The 16,586-nt window shown below is 49.5% G+C and overlaps 1 protein-coding gene across 10 annotated transcripts in view; it reads right to left on the bottom strand.

The window, feature by feature from the left end:
- Window positions 1–16,586, bottom strand: part of TK2 (thymidine kinase 2) — a 34,101-nt gene that overhangs the window by 13,664 nt on the left and 3,851 nt on the right. For 5 of the 10 annotated variants that reach the window (XM_045442985.1, XM_045442982.1, XM_045442980.1 and 2 more), the window contains exons 3-6: window positions 14,016–14,090; window positions 11,015–11,068; window positions 8,550–8,639; window positions 5,871–5,944 (exon numbers count right to left, since the gene is read on the bottom strand). In XM_045442985.1, the coding sequence (XP_045298941.1) occupies window positions 5,871–5,944; window positions 8,550–8,639; window positions 11,015–11,068; window positions 14,016–14,090 (293 nt within the window). Of the gene's footprint in view, window positions 1–5,870; window positions 5,945–8,549; window positions 8,640–9,470; window positions 9,534–11,014; window positions 11,069–14,015; window positions 14,091–16,586 lie in introns of those variants that run through there. The other 5 variants (XM_045442987.1, XM_045442986.1, XM_045442984.1 and 2 more) reach the window with 2 other exon arrangements.

The following is a 16,586-nucleotide window of genomic DNA, read 5'->3' on the forward strand; positions in this document are numbered from 1 at the left end:
CTGAGGAATGTCAGACAGCAGGTGTTGCTTTATCCATATTCGCAGTTTTCCTCCTGGAAATTCTGCCTGGCTCCTCCTGTGTCTGCCTCTAGATTGGGGCACCCAGCACCACCAATAAGCCACTGTTTTAATTTTTTTTTTTAATTTTTAAAAAAATGTTTATTTATTTTTGAAGGAGAGAGACAGACAGAGCATGAGTGGGGCAGGGGCAGAGAGAAGGAGACACAGAATCCAAAGCAGGCTCCAGGTTCTGAGGTGTTAGCACAGAGCACAAGGTGAGGCTCAAATTCATGAACTGCAAGATCATGACCTGAGCCAAAGTCAGACACTTAACCGACTAAGCCACTCAGGTGCCCCCAAGCCACTGCTTTTATTTCCACAGAACACACAGTGGGTGGCGCCTCTCTATAGAAAATTCAACCACTTGACTCCCCAACAGTGGAATGGGTGGACTGAGAGGGTTTCATGGTGCCGTCCCCTTACCCAGGGTGGCAAAACCGAGGTCTTGGATCCACACGAATCCTGCTGGCTGTTTTGCTTGGCACAGTTTGCTGCTATCTTCCTCCTGAGGCCCTCAGAGGCCCCAGTTTGCACAGCACAGGCTGGAACAGAAACCTCTCATTCATATGCCAGTCTCCCTGTATACATGATTGTCTCTTGTTTTCACAAGACCTTATATGATCAATTTTAGTCCCAAATTTGCAGATGAGGAAAACTGAGGCCCAGAGCAGTGAAACACACCTCAGTCTGGGCAGGAATTAAAGCCTGGCTCTCTGTGGCCCCAAAACTCACATGCTCTGCAGTACATCACTTGCCCTTCCTGTCTGCCAAGTGAGGGGGCTGTTCTGGACACTCCTGTGTCTCTGTGGCTGCAGCTGGAGGAAAGGCACAGCTCTCAGGGTCAAGACCCAGGCCTAAGTCCCCCTTTGGACCAGAGCAGGGGAAGAATCCCAGCCCCTAGGCCAGCTAGGGAGGTAGGAGGGCCTGCTTACTGTTCCAAATGCAGGGTCTTCATCAATGTCCCTGATCTGCAACCCCAGGCGAGTCAGCTGTCACTTCTCCAGTTGGGCCCCACTCAGTTCCCCTACTTCTGTTCTTCAAAAATGCCAACCAATCTAGTAAAGCCTTGGCATTCAATTATTCAGCCCACAAGGTTTGGGCCACACAATTGCCTGCGTGGCCACTTTAGCTACATGAGTCCTTCTCACCACCTTCAGCTTTTCACTTCAGCGCGGTGCCCAGGCCTCACAAGTGCCTGGTCGTTAAGGAGGCTATGTAACTGGAATCCTCCTCTTCAGCAATTAACACCACGCTCTCACACCCCTAGCAGCATAACTGCAGTCACATCCTGCCTGCCCCAAACTCGCTGCAATGTGGGGGGGAGGGGGCCAGAAGAGGCAGGTCTCTCCCTAGGAGAGCTCCTTACTTGTTCAAGGTCCAAAAGGCAAGGATACCTTCAAGAAATTTTGCTTTGGGGGATGCAGAATGCCAGTATGTGGCCTGGCATACTCCCTTCCACCCAGCCCCCCTCCCCAAGGTTGCAATGGCTTTTAAGAAAGAGAAAAGGTTCAACCCCAACACCGAAGGGGCAGCAGCAACTTGTACCCGTCCCCATCAGTACACATCAGGAAGCTTTTTCCTGGAGCACCTGAGGATGGAGGGAGGCATGAGCTGAGCCAGGAGCTGACTCTCTACATGTGCCATGCTGGGGTTCCCAGTACCCAGCCGAACTCCCCACAGGTGGGAACTGAAACATCCTATTATAGGCGAGGGCAAAGGATCCAGCCAAACTCGGGTGTAGCATACATTTGGTTTAGGCTCAAAAGGACAGTAATCCGTATTTGTGGGGAGCAGAAAACTCTCAAAACATCTCCTTTCTCAGTTACACTTCACTGTGGCTGACCCACTACATCAAGGAAAGCTGGGGTCGGACGGAGAGCGACCGAGAAGAAAGCCCACATTCCACACTACCTTGCTCTCATCACCTCGTTAGCTCCGGCTACAAACACTCCAATGTGCCCCCACACAGAAAACCTTTGGCCTATGGCTGCACCTGGCTGCACCTTTCCGGGCCCAGGAATAAACTTGGAGACCCTTAAAACAAAGAAAACACAACAAAACCCCCAACAACTAAAACTTGAAACAACAAATGTGAAATGGACAAACAGCAAGGAATGCAGGAAACAGGACCCCCAGCCCCTGCACTGAAGAACTTTCACCAGGGCGGACTGCCTGCCCCCAAGAAAGCCTACAGGACTGGGCTCTTACTCTCCTGACCCCAAGGAAGCCACAGAAAGAAAACTCTCGAGGAAAAGGGCTGGGCACTAGAGCGGAGAGCTCTTTGCAGGCTGGCTGCAGGCTTCTTCTAAAGCCTTATGCCTCCAAGTGTGCTCCTCCCAGGATGGTGGCCACCTAGGGTGCTTGTTATAAATTCAGGTTCTCAGGCCCCACCCTGGACTAAGCAAAGCAGCATCTACATGTTAACAAGATGTACGGTGATCTCTGGGAGAAGCCCACTATAAGGCCTGGGTGGAAAGAGGCAGAGGCCTGACTCGCCTGAGTAGACTCCTCAGGGCCTCCAGCCAGTCTGAAGCCTCTGGCCTTAAGGAGAAAAATCTCGATGTCTCCCACGGCTCCCTCATAATTGCTCCCCACACAGCAGGGCACAGGGCAGCTCCCCCTGCTCAGTCACCCGCCTGGTCAGGAAGGAGCATGGGTCTTCTGAGCCCATCTCAGTTCCTACTCTGCCAAACAGGGTCCACAGTACCTACACCACAGGGCTGCCCTGAGGACTCAAGGAGGAGTATGAAGAACCAGACAATAAATGTGGCTCCTGGCCTGCCCTTCAACCACTTGAGCAAACACCCTCATTTCCAGGGAACACAGATAACCTGGTCCGGGTCATAGCTGAATCACCCGCACTGTGGAGGTCCTACTCAGACCCCCTCTCCTTGAGTTCCCCACCTCCAGAATCTGGGGACTCTAGGGTACGTGGCTGAGGGAGGAGGTACTCCAAACCACATGCTCAGTATGGTGTTTGTTACAGACACAAACAGAAGAACACATTATAGAGCAGAATGTAAAATCCATATGAATTTTTAAGATAAAAGAGGGGACTTCAAAGCAACTTCCAGTTTGTTAGTGGGCTTCTTTGGGCTATATGGTCTGGGAGGGCAAGTGGGGAAGCAGCCACCTGTGTGAGCATTCCTCTGCCTCTGGGAGGCTTCAGTCAAAGGGTTTGAGGAGCACCACCTTCTCTGATCTCCCTGAAACTGAAGTGGCAGATGGCCTCACCTCCCCCCCCACCCCCCCCCCCCCCCCCGCAGGCTGCCACAGTGTTCCCAGCAGCCTCTGGAGTGCCCAATGCCATGCACCAACCAACAGCTTTTAGACTGAATCAACTGATACTAGCAACCAGTCTTGAGGTTCCAACGAGGTCTTCAGGGGAACCCACGTTCTCTGAAGGCTGTATGAACTTGAAACAATTAGATCCCGAGAAGAGAAACATGGACACAGTAAATTTCTCCTGTGGTTCACTGTCCCACCGAAATCCTAACCACAGATGCCAGGCATTCTGGGAGGGCCAGGGGAGGGATAAAAATGAAGCTAACAGGGCAGGAAAAGAGTTTAAAAAAAACAAAACTAAAAGCTATGGTCTTTTCCTACATTACCCACAAAACAGCCCAGGGCAAGGCCCACGTTTTCTGGACCTATGACCTCAACCACAGCCGCAGAGATTAGGAAATCAGAACCACCCATCAGAAGCACTGGAATGAACAACTATGGGCATGAGTAACCAAAGCCCATGACATCAGCTAAAACCACCTGCTGGGACAGGCAGAGACAATGGCTCCTGGGGAAACTCACTAGGCCTCGGGCAGCCTGCAGGTAGGAGCTGGGGGGGTTAACTGGCAAATTTGGCAAAGATCAGGGTAGACAAGGACCTACATAAGAGGCACAAACCCTAAACTAGGCAACTGTTCCATAGGCTCTCTAGATGGACGACAGGAATTAGAGATAAGAAAGGCTCAGGGAGGTTTAGGAACTCGGCTGTGTGCACAAAGACAGCAAATTCCAGAGCCAGGATGGGATGCAGGTGCCCCGAACTCCGCACCTCACTCTCTCCCCTGGGCCTCCGGTCATTCCATTCCAGGTTACCCACTTCAAAAAGAGCCACTGGCTGCCACACAGAAATGGCCAAGCTGACAACAATTACAAAACAGAGAGCCTCGTCAGGTGAAGTCCCACCCTGCTGCCCAGGGTCCACACGTCAGAGCAATAAACAAACACCAGCAGGGCTTCTCTATTCTTTCTCTTCTCTCCTCTGCCTGTCCTCCTTCTGGCTAAGGCATTGATGAGCAGGGAGCAAAGGAAAGTGTAGTGGACACCTGGGCTCCACTGAAACCCCAGGCAGCTGGGGGAGGATGGGGCTCTAGCATCAGGACCACTCCTGCTAGAAGGCTGGGGGACAAAGCCATAGTCATGACTTGCCCTGGCTGCTATCCTGACTCATGGCATGAGTCTAATGCTCGGAATGAATGGGAGCAGAAGCTGTCGTTTTGGGGGCCACACAGGTAGACAGGCACAATACACACCAGCTCGGGACCAACAGAGAAGCCTTTTTAGTGGTCCCCTCAAAGGAGAAGATGTGAAACAGCTGGGGCCAGAGCCTGGGAAATGTGCCAGGCAGGAGACCCAAGAATGGCTGCAAGTCCCATTGCCCAGCAAGAGCTCACGATATGGCCCAGGTGCCGGCCCCACGTTGTGTGCATGCTAGACAAGTATACCTGCCACAGGGCCCAAGGAGCTTATGGTCCAGCTGGCAGGGGTGGGCAGGGGAACCACAACAGACAACTGAACAAATAAACATAGACAAAGTTGAACCATGTGTAACTGCCATTTTGTGGGTCAAATTTGGTCAAAATTAATAATTTCATACAGTTCAACCTGATCAGAAGTTGTCTCACACATTATGAAGAAAGCCCAACAGCAGTAATTAATAATAAGAAAGAAGTCCGACCCATCCAGACAGGGTGGTTGGGGAGGGATGGGAGAGGTGACACTTAGGACAGTTGCAGAGGAGAGGGACGGGAGAGCCAGCATGTAGAGCCAGCACACAGGCCAAAGCCTGCAGCCCATCTCCCTAAGATCCCTAAAATCAGCAGTAAACTGAGCACAGAAATCAGGTGGGTCCCAAGCCTCTGAGGCCTCAGCACTGTGGGCCACCAGAAGTCCCCTAACCATGTCTATATGACAGAGTCCACACCCATGAGGACAAAAGACGGTTTTGGGTGAAAGGGTAATAGCCTGACCACTCCATTGCCCTGGGTCTTCACTCTGCCCCATATCCTCCCACTCTGCCATGTGATCCACATGGGCCCTCCCCAACTCTCAGACTGGGGTCAGCTGGCGTGACCTGTTTTGGCCAGTGAGGTGACAGCAAATCTGTAGCCGAGGACTGAAAAGTGCTCGTGCATTTCTGCTGCTGCCTCTGCTCTCCGCCATCACCATGAGAAGTGAATGTCCAGGCTAGCTTGCTGGTCCCAGAAGGAGGATGAGAGGCACAAAGAGGAGAGATGAGTCACCCCAGTCACCCTGGCTGGAGCCGTCCTAGACCAGCCGACCCCCAGACATCACGGACAGCAGAGCCACCACCTGGCCAGCCACCCCAGATGACTGAGCAAAATCCACGCAGAAAGCTGTCTGCCACTGAGGCTTTGTGGTTGGTTGTTACACAGCAGGCCTATGGCAGTACATGCGAGAGACCGTACAGGAGGTACTCAATATCTGTCACAGGAGTAAACAAGTTCCAATTTCCTTTCTGAAAAATTAAGGGTTTAATAATTTATCAACTGTGTAAACTACAGTACCTTCTATACAGGTTTTCTACAAAAACATATCTTGCGCTGTGAATCGACCGCTCCATCAATCGTACCGGTGATGTCTAAAAGAAAACAAAGTGATTCATTGACTCAGGTCAGGAGGGCTTAAAGGATGCTTGTTGCTCCCCCCGCCTACGGTCTGTGCTGAACACAAGAACAGAGAAGCCATGGGATGGTGAGGCAGTCACCAGAGCAGAAATGTGGGTCTAACATGGGGCTCAGCTGTGCTCCGCCGCACCCGCCCCCCCGCCCTCGCCACGCCCCGAAGCTCTGGTGGCCGCTGCAGCAATGCAGGGACACAGGGCTCATCAGCAGCAGCCTCTTTCATAGGAGAGGTGAGGCTCAAATGGATTATCAGTTTGGGGAAATGCTAGAAAAACCACCAAGTGCTGTCCAGCAGAGTGTTGTCCAGTGGAAAGTGTGGTAATTATGGAACTAAATAGTGTGCATTTGCTTAATGTATGCCCGAGGTAAAGCCCCGAGAGGGCTGGAGTGTGTGTGACATGCTGGGGACTCTGCCATCAGTGACTGAGGGCCTGGCTTTCCGGAACCCCACAAAGATGTGAGACCTTTGTGCCTCTACACAGGGCTGGCTGGGGATCACTGCAGACCTTTGCAAACCGGGAAGGACTGTGCCCAAGTGGGCAAACACTGCCTCACTCAGCCTGGCCCACAGCACCCACAGGACCTGGACTAGCAAATCAGAGGCATATTCAAAGCCGTAACCCAGGAATTTCCTGGGTGTTTATCTGTCCATCCATCTTCCTTTCCATTTTTTTCCATCCTCTCCTCACTTATGACCCTCTGCTACCCATATGTTGCTAGCACCCCACTCATCCAACTCTCCTTCCGTTCCTCCTTCCTTGTCTATCTTTCTTCCTCTCCCATGGCAGACTTCCTTAAACGGAGAAACACACATATGTCCCCTTATAGTCAGATATATTAGACACAATTTAGATTTGTGGTTGAGTGCCTGTTCAGGAAAAATAGGGTGAGTAAAGGGGGAAAAGTGCCAACTGCAGATGCTCTGACCTGTATCACTTAGGTATTTGGGGAGACAGAAACTCATACAGTTCTGCTCATATCTTTCCATCTTTAAAAGATACAGATTTGTGGAAGGATAGCTATAGTCACAACTGCCCAGCTCTGGACCAAACCACTCAGCTGAGTGGCTGTCAACATAACAGGCTGTAGGGACCTCCCATCTCCTTCATGGACAGCATCCATGCTGGTCTTCCAGGTTGTGCTTACAATTTTGAACCACAGGTGCCGATCAGGCTCTCTTCAGTCAGCTCTCTTTTAAGAGACTCAGTCCCTATTCACATGCCAGCTAATAGAGGGGGTCTAAGCGGCATGTTTGTGCCCTGTGATCTGTGCCAACACCTGATTGGCCCACGGGTAGACACAGGGACCAAGCTGAGCCAATCAAATTCTTTCTCCCAAGAATTTGAACCAAGAGCCAAAGGTGAAGGTTAGATCAGTGGTTCTCAAGAGTGGCTAAAATGAACAAATCAGGAGACTATAGATGCTGGCGAGGATGTAGAGAAACGGGAACCATCTTGCACTGTTGGTGGGAATGCAAACTGGTGCAGCCGCTCTGGAAAACAGTGTGGAAGTTCCTCAAAAAATTAAAAATAGATCTACCCTATGACCCAGCAATAGCACTGCTAGGAATTTACCCAAGGGATACAGGAGTGCTGATGCATAGGGGCACTTGGACCCCAATGTTTATAGCAGCACTTTCCACAATAGCCAAATTATGGAAAGAGCCTAAATATCCATCAACTGACGAATGGATAAAGAAGATGTGGTTTATACATACAATGGAACACTACTTGATAATGAGAAAGAATGAAATCTGGCCATTTGTAGCAACGTGGATGGAACTGGAGAGTGTTATGCTAAGTGAAATAAGTCAGGCAGAGAAAGACAGATACCATATGCTTTCACTCATACTGGATCCTGAGAAACTCACTAGAAGACCAGGGGGAAGGGGAAGGGGGAAAAAAAGAAAAGTTACAGAGAGGGAAGGAGGCAAACCATAAGAGACTCTTAAATACTGAGAACAAACTGAGGGCTGATAGGGGGTGGGCAGGTGGCGGGGGAGGGGAAAGTAGATGATGGGCATTGAGGAGGGCACCTGTTGGGATGAGCACTGGCTGTTGTATGGAAACCAATTTGACAATAAATTTCATACCAAAAAAAAAAACCATGCAAACAAACAAAGCATGCATTAAAATCACCTGGAGAGCTTGATAAAACACAGATTGCTGGGCCTCATCTCTAGAATTTCTGATTCAGCAGGTCTGAGATGGGGCCAGAAAATTTCTAACACGTTCCCAGATGTTCCTGCTGCTCCAGGTCTAGGCACACTTGGAGAAGAACTGAGTTAAATAATGTTGAGCCCAGAAGGAGTCAGGTTGTGAACACTCAGGCTCACAGGGACATCCCTACCAACTTAGTGGCTAGCTGAGGCTGGTGGGGGAGGGCACTAGAGGCTGGAACTCAGACAGCCAGGAACAGGAAGCCTTGGCCCCAAAGACAGAGAAGGCTGAGCAGTGCTGAAGGTCCAGCGAGGCTTCCTTGCAAGGTTCCCCTTCCTGGAAATCATATATCCACCACGGCAAGAACATTTTCAGAAGGCTAAAGCTGAGCATCTGAATGTACCTGGGGACGAGTGTGGTGGTCCAGCATCGTGAGCTGCACATATGTCTGCAGTGTGAAGCCCCATCGACAAGCATCGCGGTACAGCAGACCCTGCAGAAGGGAGAACGCAGCACTTTACCCCAAAAACCTCGAGCTGTAGAACTCTGGTCTCTTCAGTCGCTGATGGCCATCTCGTGAAACCCACATGGGGCTGTGATGGAGCCAAGGATGAAGCCAACATGGTTGCAGGGCCCTCAGGACAGTGTGGACAGACTAGAGCAATTATAGGACAACCAAGTAACAGCTGTAATAGGAGCCTATATAAAGTCGGAGGGAACACTCAGTCATTCGGTGTTTACTGAGTCCCCTGCAGTCAGTTCTCTATCCAGCACTCAAAGTGAGCCCGTTAAACCTCACTCAGCTCTTGATGTTCCTCCACTCAGAACCTTCCAGGGGCTTCCCACTGAATTCAGAATGAAAACCAAACCCCTTACCAAAGCCCACAGGGCCCTAGAAAATCACTTCCATCTTCCCTTGTCTCCTACGACCCTCCCTCTGACTCAATGTGCTTCCAACCACACGAGCCTCCTGAGTGTTCCCCCCAAACACCCAAGCATGACCCCACCTCAGGGCCTTTGCATTTGCTATGCCTTCTAACTGAACACTTTTGCTCCAGAAATCTGTACTGCTCATTCCCTATGTTTAAGTCTGTGCTCAAGTGTCCCCTTGGCAGAGATGCCTTCCCCAACTATCTTATCCAAAAGAACAGCCCCATGCCCATCATTCTCTGTTGCCAGTATATATAAAACAGTCCAGGTTCCATTTTTCATTTGCTAATAACCTTAAATCCTACTCATTTCCACATTTTTCCTTTTTTTCTCTCTCTCTCAGTGCTAACTAATGAAATTCCAGTGCTCCACATAGAAAACTGCAAACTCCTACCTGCAGGTGAAAGAAAATCTCAGAAAGCTTAGGAGAAACACTCTCCATCTGAAGGTTGAACAAACATCTCCCTGCATCGGAAAGCCAATTCAGATAAAGTGATGAATTGAGACTTCACAAAACTACCAATCTTGCCCTTCTGTCCAGAGCAGAAACGTGTCTAGAAATACCTAATTCTATCATATTCTGTATTATAAAACTGTCTTTGGAGATGCTCTTTGTCCTGAGGAGACTCAGACTCTTGAGACCGGGACTGTGCCCTGTACAATGTCACCTCTGAGCCCTAACATCTATGACCTATCTTAGCTGGTTCCTAAAGAATATGAATGTTTCTGAGGCTTCTTTATTATGCCCAAAGAGAACGACTGGCATTCTATCTTCTCCCACATGCAAAGAGGTGAAACTCTTTTCATGTCTCTGGGATTCTTTATTCAAAGGCTCTGAGAACTTCTGCCTTATTTAATTAATACCCTTTTGCCTGCTTCAGGTATCTTCACCACTCCCATCACCACCTACCAAATCACTACCGAATTGTCTTCTGCCTCCCCACACCAGAATATTAAGGCCAAGAGAGCAAGAGCTTTGAGATGTCACTGCTCCAGAGTCTAAACAGTGCCTGGCACATGGCAGGCATTCAATAAATACTGGTTGAATGAACGAATGAATGAGCACCTACGAAGTGCCTGACAGAGCGCTATGTTGTAGCAAACACAGTCAGCCATATTAGACATAGTCCCTGCTGCTAGTGCAACTCAGAGTCTAATGAACCACACAAGGAGATGTCACTTGTGTTGCCAGAAATGAGGAGTCAGCACAAGCTCCCCCTGCTCCACGGGTCAGAGCTACTAGCTCTGTCATTTCCCAGAGGTATATGACCTTGGGCAACTTATTTCAGCTGCAGTTTCCTCACCTGAAAAGTGAAACTAATCATCCCTACAACACGGGGCAGGAGCCCAGAACCATCATCCCTTTCTCAAGCTCCCTCTTACCAGACTCAAACTCCACCCATCTCTTCCAAGCAGCCAGAGCAGAGCCTCCCTCATGGGGATGGAAGGAAGGAGCTCAGGCACACTGTAGCCCCTGCTTGCTAGGTCCACCCTTGGCAAAGCAAGAGGTAGCTACAGGGTGAGCCGAATTCAGCCCCTGGGCATTGCCAAGTGCAAACCCAAATCAGAGGTTTACCGAGCAACTTTGTTACTTAGAGACAGGTCCTAGGGGAGACCTAGGTTCTACTGAGTTCCTTCTAGAAGAGGATACGGTTAGAATGAGCCACAGGAAATGGCTGAGGCTGACCACCTGGGACAGTTTGGGATAGTTGACAGGAGGTCCCTGTGATCTGCAAATGCCCAGCCAGGCCTCAGAGCTCCTTGACCTCAGAACACCAATATGCTGTCATCTTCCATTTGCCCCTCCCTCTTTTCCTCCACCCCAGCTAAGAGATAGGAAAACGCCTGGGCAGGGAGGGGGCAAACTCAAACACTGGCACACCATCCGCAGCCACTTAAACCAAAGCTGGCAGTTCACGCAGAAGACAACACACCCACCAGAGGATTATGGCCACGGACATTTCTCCACTTGGGCACTGGCTCCTGTAACACCTGCAAGAAAAGAAAATATCAGAAGTCTACTGTTCCTCACGATTTGGGCACCCAGGGTAGACCAAAATAGTGGGGCAATCCTCTCTTCGAAGCCACAACTCTATCTAGACATGGCTTTCTCACAGGACTTCCAAAAATGAGCTGAGAACTCTGTGCATCCCTGAATACACACATACCACCCTTCTGGGTGCCCTGGGAGCTGAGGGCAAGGAAGGTTCTCTCAATATCTCCTTCAAGTGTTCCATCCCAGCCCTTAACATCCCCATGCCAGGCTGGACAGACAGGGGATAGAAGCCAAGACAGAAGCTACTTGAGGCACTTCCGGCTGTGGTTTAAGGCCCAGCTTACCAGCTTGGGGGCTCTCGCGTGACCTCAGCAATTTGCTCTGCCTCCATTTCCTCCTTTGAACTCTGCATTGGGCCCACTGACAGCTAAGAGTCACATTTCATTAGTTTACTCCCTAAACTGTTCCAGAGCCTTTCTAGGGGTACAGGTATGTGCTGGAAAGGATTTAAATGGTACTCTCAGGGCCAAGAACTTGAGAGTACCCAGATCTATCTGGAGGCCTGAAAGTGCATGTAAGCTGGTTCTATAGGTCACAAAAGACCAAAGGAAAGCAATGCATGGAACCCATGAAGAGTTACGTCCTCTGACACTTTATACCTCTGTGCCTTTGCTCATGCTGTTCCTTCTGCCCAATATGCCCATCTCACCTCAGTTCACATAAACTTTCATTACATAGAAAATTCCTATATATCCTTCAAAATCCAGCTCAAATATCCTTTCCTCTGTGAATCACTGCCTGCCCCTCAGCCCTCCATTGCTGTCCTGAGTAGCATATGCTGCACCACTCAGGCCCACCAGAGGCTGGTCACAGGCAGTCTTGACCTGTGCTCAATCTATGGCACTGCCATTCAATACTTACTGAGGACTCACTGTGCCAGGTGCCATGCTAGGCAAGAACAAAAACCACCTCCGCCTCTGCTTTTACGGAACTTGAAACTTACTGGGAGAAGCAGACCTTAATCGGATCATCACAGAAATCACATATTTTCAAACTCCAAGAAGAGGTATAAAACAAAGATGTAGAGGGGCCCGAAAAATCTACACCAAGGTGGGTAACCTAGCTGGGGAGGTCAAAGAGCACTGAGCTGATATCTGAAGGCTAAGTGAGTTCTTCCTAAAGCCACCAAAGCCCTTCTTCACGCTACAGAAAAACCAAACAAGGGTGTGGCCCCTGGAGCCAGACAGCCTGGGCTGGGACCTGGCTCTCTGCCACACACTAGCAGTGTGACCCTGGCCATTCATGTAGCCTCACTGAGCCTTGGTTTCCTCCTCTGCAAATGAGGTGATAATTGCACCGACCTCCCTGGGACTACTCTTATGAGGATGAAATCAATTAGATAATATATTGAAGCCTCAACACAGGCATATAGTGCCTGGCATATAGTATTATCCTCATTAGATGTGAACTCCCATTGTTGTTATTTTTATTATTGTTGTCCATTGGCCCCAAGGTCTTACATAAGAACGTTAAGTGTTCCTAAAGTGCCATGTGGAGTTACACCACTCAGGTGTGTCAGGAGTCCCGAAGACCCCTGCCTCCCAAGGTTTGATGATTCACTAGGAGGACTCACAGGACACAGAATATAGTGGTAATCACAGATGAGATTTGTTACAGAGAAAGGGTACTCAACAAAATCAGCAAAGAAAAAGGGTGAACAAAGTCTACGAGGAAACCAGGCACAAGTGTCCAAAGGGCCTCTTCCAGGGGAGTCACCCAGGAAGCACTAACTCCCCCAGTAGCAACCTGTGACAAGATGTGTGAGGTGGTGTTCCACCAGGGAAGCTGGCCCGAGCCTGGGAGTTCAGGGTTTTGGTCAGAGCGCAGGCATGTAGGCAGTCTCTGGCCGGCACATCCAAAAATTCCAGACTCCCAGAAAGAAAGCAGGTGTCCAGACTAAACCATATTGCTTGCACAGACAGTTTAGGCACAGAGAGCCACTTCTATCAGTTGGGAAATGGTGGAATTCTCCCAAAATCGAAGTTCCTACACGCCAGTCAAGGGCCAACCTCGCAAACAAGCCTCTCTGAGGACAGCAGTCTTGGGCCTGTGAACTCTTTCCTGCACAAGCAAGACAAGGGCTACAGAATGTTTATTCTTTTTACCAAACCGTATATATGTTTAATAGAAGTAAAAAGCAAGAAGGGAAAGAAGGAAAGAAAAGACTCCAAAGGTATGAAAATTGTAGCATCTATAGTGACAAAAAAGAGCCATAAACAGAAAAAATTACACCGCAGGTAATTACACCGGATAGATTTTAATCTACGAGGAAGAAAAGTCGGGGTCTTAGTGTAGAGGCACTTCTTCAAGATCTGTGAGGTTATTTTGAGTGACTGGCTGTAAATGAACTAGAGATTATGTTAACTGGCTCCCCATGGCAATACTCTGTAGCGTGCACATGAATATCACAGATGTGACACCATAATATGCTCCCCACTCTCAACAGTCTGACTTCCTTCTCCACATGCAGACCCCTCTTAACCAGAATGCAGGAAAGTCTATACCTGCACTGTCTGACACGGTGGCCAGGAGCCACTTAGAGCTATTACAAACTTCAAATGTGACTAGTCCAAATTGAGATACACTGTAACTATAAAATATGTTCCATATTCCAAAGACCTGGCATGAAAAACAGAACGTGAAATAATTCACTGATGATTTTTATATTGATTACATGTTGACATGATAACATTTAGATTATGTAAAATTAAATATTTGGGTTTGTTCGGGTTTTTTTTTTTTTTTTTTAGCAAAACCATTAGAATTTTACATTACATATGTGGCCTGCATTATATTTCTATTGGATATGGCTGGTCTACACCCTCTGTAAGTCACTCCATCAAGCTTTTACAGGTTCTTTCAGAGCCAGTGCGGAGGCCGTACCTCAATCCCTGTTGTTTTGGAGAAGAACTCGAGGCATGTCGTCTTCCCACTTGCAATATTGCCCTCAACACAGATCTAACAAGAGACAAATACAGATTAGAACCAAAAGTCGAGCATCTAGATGAGCATCAGGGAAGAATTTCTAGGGAACGGCTCACGTGAACAGCATAACTGGTTTAGTCCAAGAGTACAATGTGCACACAGAATTCCCTCCACAGGAAATACCCAAGGTCCCACCATTAGTAGTAACAAACTGATTCCCACCCCTGGTGGTCAGCTCCAGGCAAACGATTGGTGGCCGCTGGTGGCCACTGGGTCACTGCCCTCCAAGACAGACCCTCCCTTACATTACTTCCTAGGCCATACATTGCTTGCCACTGGCCACCCTAGCTCTGCCCTTCCCTTGCTCAACCCCTCAGACCATCAGATTTTAGGCCTAAGGGTCCAGCCTCCTTAACAAGAGCCTAATGGCTTTGAGGTTGGGAAGCATGTATATGTTATCTAGAACTTTTTTTTTGTAAATTAAAAAAAAAAAAAAAATTCTTTAACGTTTATTCATTTTTGAGAGACAGAGAGAGACAGAGTATGAGCAGGGAAGGGGCAGAAAGAGAGGGAGACACAGAATCTGAAGCAGGCTCCAGGCTCTGAGCTGTCAGCACAGAGCCCGACGCGGGGCTCGAACTCACAAACTGTGAGATCATGACCTGAGCCGAAGTCAGACGCTCAACCGACTGAGCCACCCAGGCGCCCCTGTTATCTAGAACTTAACTCACTGCTTTACATGGAAGAACACACTCAGCTATGGACTGGAAAGTATTCAGACTGGAGAGAAGGTTGAGCACCTTGCAGTAGGCCAGGCCCAAAGATGGGCAACATACACCGTTACCACATTTCACCTTGCCAGAACCCAAGCAATGGATCCTAACACTTTCACAGAAGTGAAAAATGAGGTTTGTAGAAGGGCATAAAGCAGAAAGGACAGCTGGAACCCACACTCTGCTGACACTAACTGCAGTGGGAGAGAGGGCTCACAGACAGCCATGAGGGCACAGTGACCTTTAAACTCAGGCCGGAGGCACCCAGAGAGACGTGGCCCACGTATGTGACTTGCCCAAGGCACCAGGCCTGGCGGAGGGAAAAGACGGAATCACACCTAGATCTGGCAGACCCCTTTTCACGACCCCAGGGAAGCCTCAGTCACACCCCACATAAAACGCGGGGTCACAGTGGGCCATCTCACCTTGTTCCCTCACTATAAATTCTGCCAGTCAGCTGTGACTATTTCCTCCTGCCCTGATCCTAATGGGTATCGAGGAAGGCTAGACAATGACACTTCTAACAGATGCCAGCTCACTCCCGTAGAACTCAACACCGCAAAATGAATTCAACCGAGTGCCCAAAAGGCATATCCCATCAGGGCAACTAATGGATGTGATGTTTTATTGCTGTTCTGTAAAGGAAACAAATTATTCTCTTCCCAGAAAATGAGGACAAGCTCAGCCTAGACACTGCTCTGCACAGACTGTTTCTTTCCTGTTCACTGCAGGAAACAGATTGCTTGGATGAGACCTTCCTCCAAAAGGGCGTGTTCCTATTCCGTGGTGGTGACTAACTTCACGGTTGCAGGTCAGCAAAGATGAGGACTTGAAGCGTCCTGTCTGGTGGCTTGTCCCCTGGGCACCTCAGTTTGTCACCTCCCAAAAGCCACATATGGCTCTTCTTCCTGTTCCAGTCCTCAGGAAAGGCTGCACCATCCACCCAGACAACCCAACACCCTGGTGTCTTCTGTCCTCACCCAGTAACTCAGCAACTCCTCTGCACCCTGCTTCCTACTCATCTGAAGAACCTGGGCCTGTCTCCCTGGCCCCTACCCTATGTGGCTGGAGTGGCTTCCCCACTGGCCTCTCTGCCTTCCACTCTGGCCCGGCAGTGACCCTCAACTCCACCCATGGCCCACCACCATCTCTTCCTGAGAGGCAAAGTCTTTTAGTGGCTCCAGGTGTTGGGACCTGTCTCGACGCCCCCATGCCAGCTCTCAGGGGACCGGCCAAAGCTTTGGGCCTACAGGGTCTCTTCCTTCTATGACTCACACTTGCAGCTCCCTCTGCTCCAACACTCCAGCCTCCCCCTTTCCTTCATCTCCCAGGAGGCCTCAAGGCTCCCCAAGGCTCCCCTCAGTCACTGTCCTCTGGACGCTCTGCCCTCTACTCACAGCCCCCAGAATCACTGCTGTTCCAGATCCACCATGGCCCTATTTACTGCTGTCTCTCCTATCAGACCAGGGACTCACTAGTGACAGGGGCTGCTTGGTCCCCAGATCCATACAGGAACGGAGAAGATTTGAACGATAAACAATAGCCATGGGCCTAAATGCAGGCTCCATACCACTTCTAATGGACCTACTGTGTGCCTGAGGGCATGTTGAACCATACCCAGAAAGCAGCCAGGGTAAGTCTGGCTCACATCAGGGCCTAGCTCGATAATTAACAGCACAATAATGTATCAATTCTCATTCAGCTCAACATTCTACCCCTTTCTCCTTCTGTGGTGTCAGAACCCACCCCACCTCTC

Source organism: Leopardus geoffroyi, chromosome E2 (assembly GCF_018350155.1).
Source record: "Leopardus geoffroyi isolate Oge1 chromosome E2, O.geoffroyi_Oge1_pat1.0, whole genome shotgun sequence".
NCBI classification, from domain to species: Eukaryota; Metazoa; Chordata; class Mammalia; order Carnivora; family Felidae; genus Leopardus; species Leopardus geoffroyi.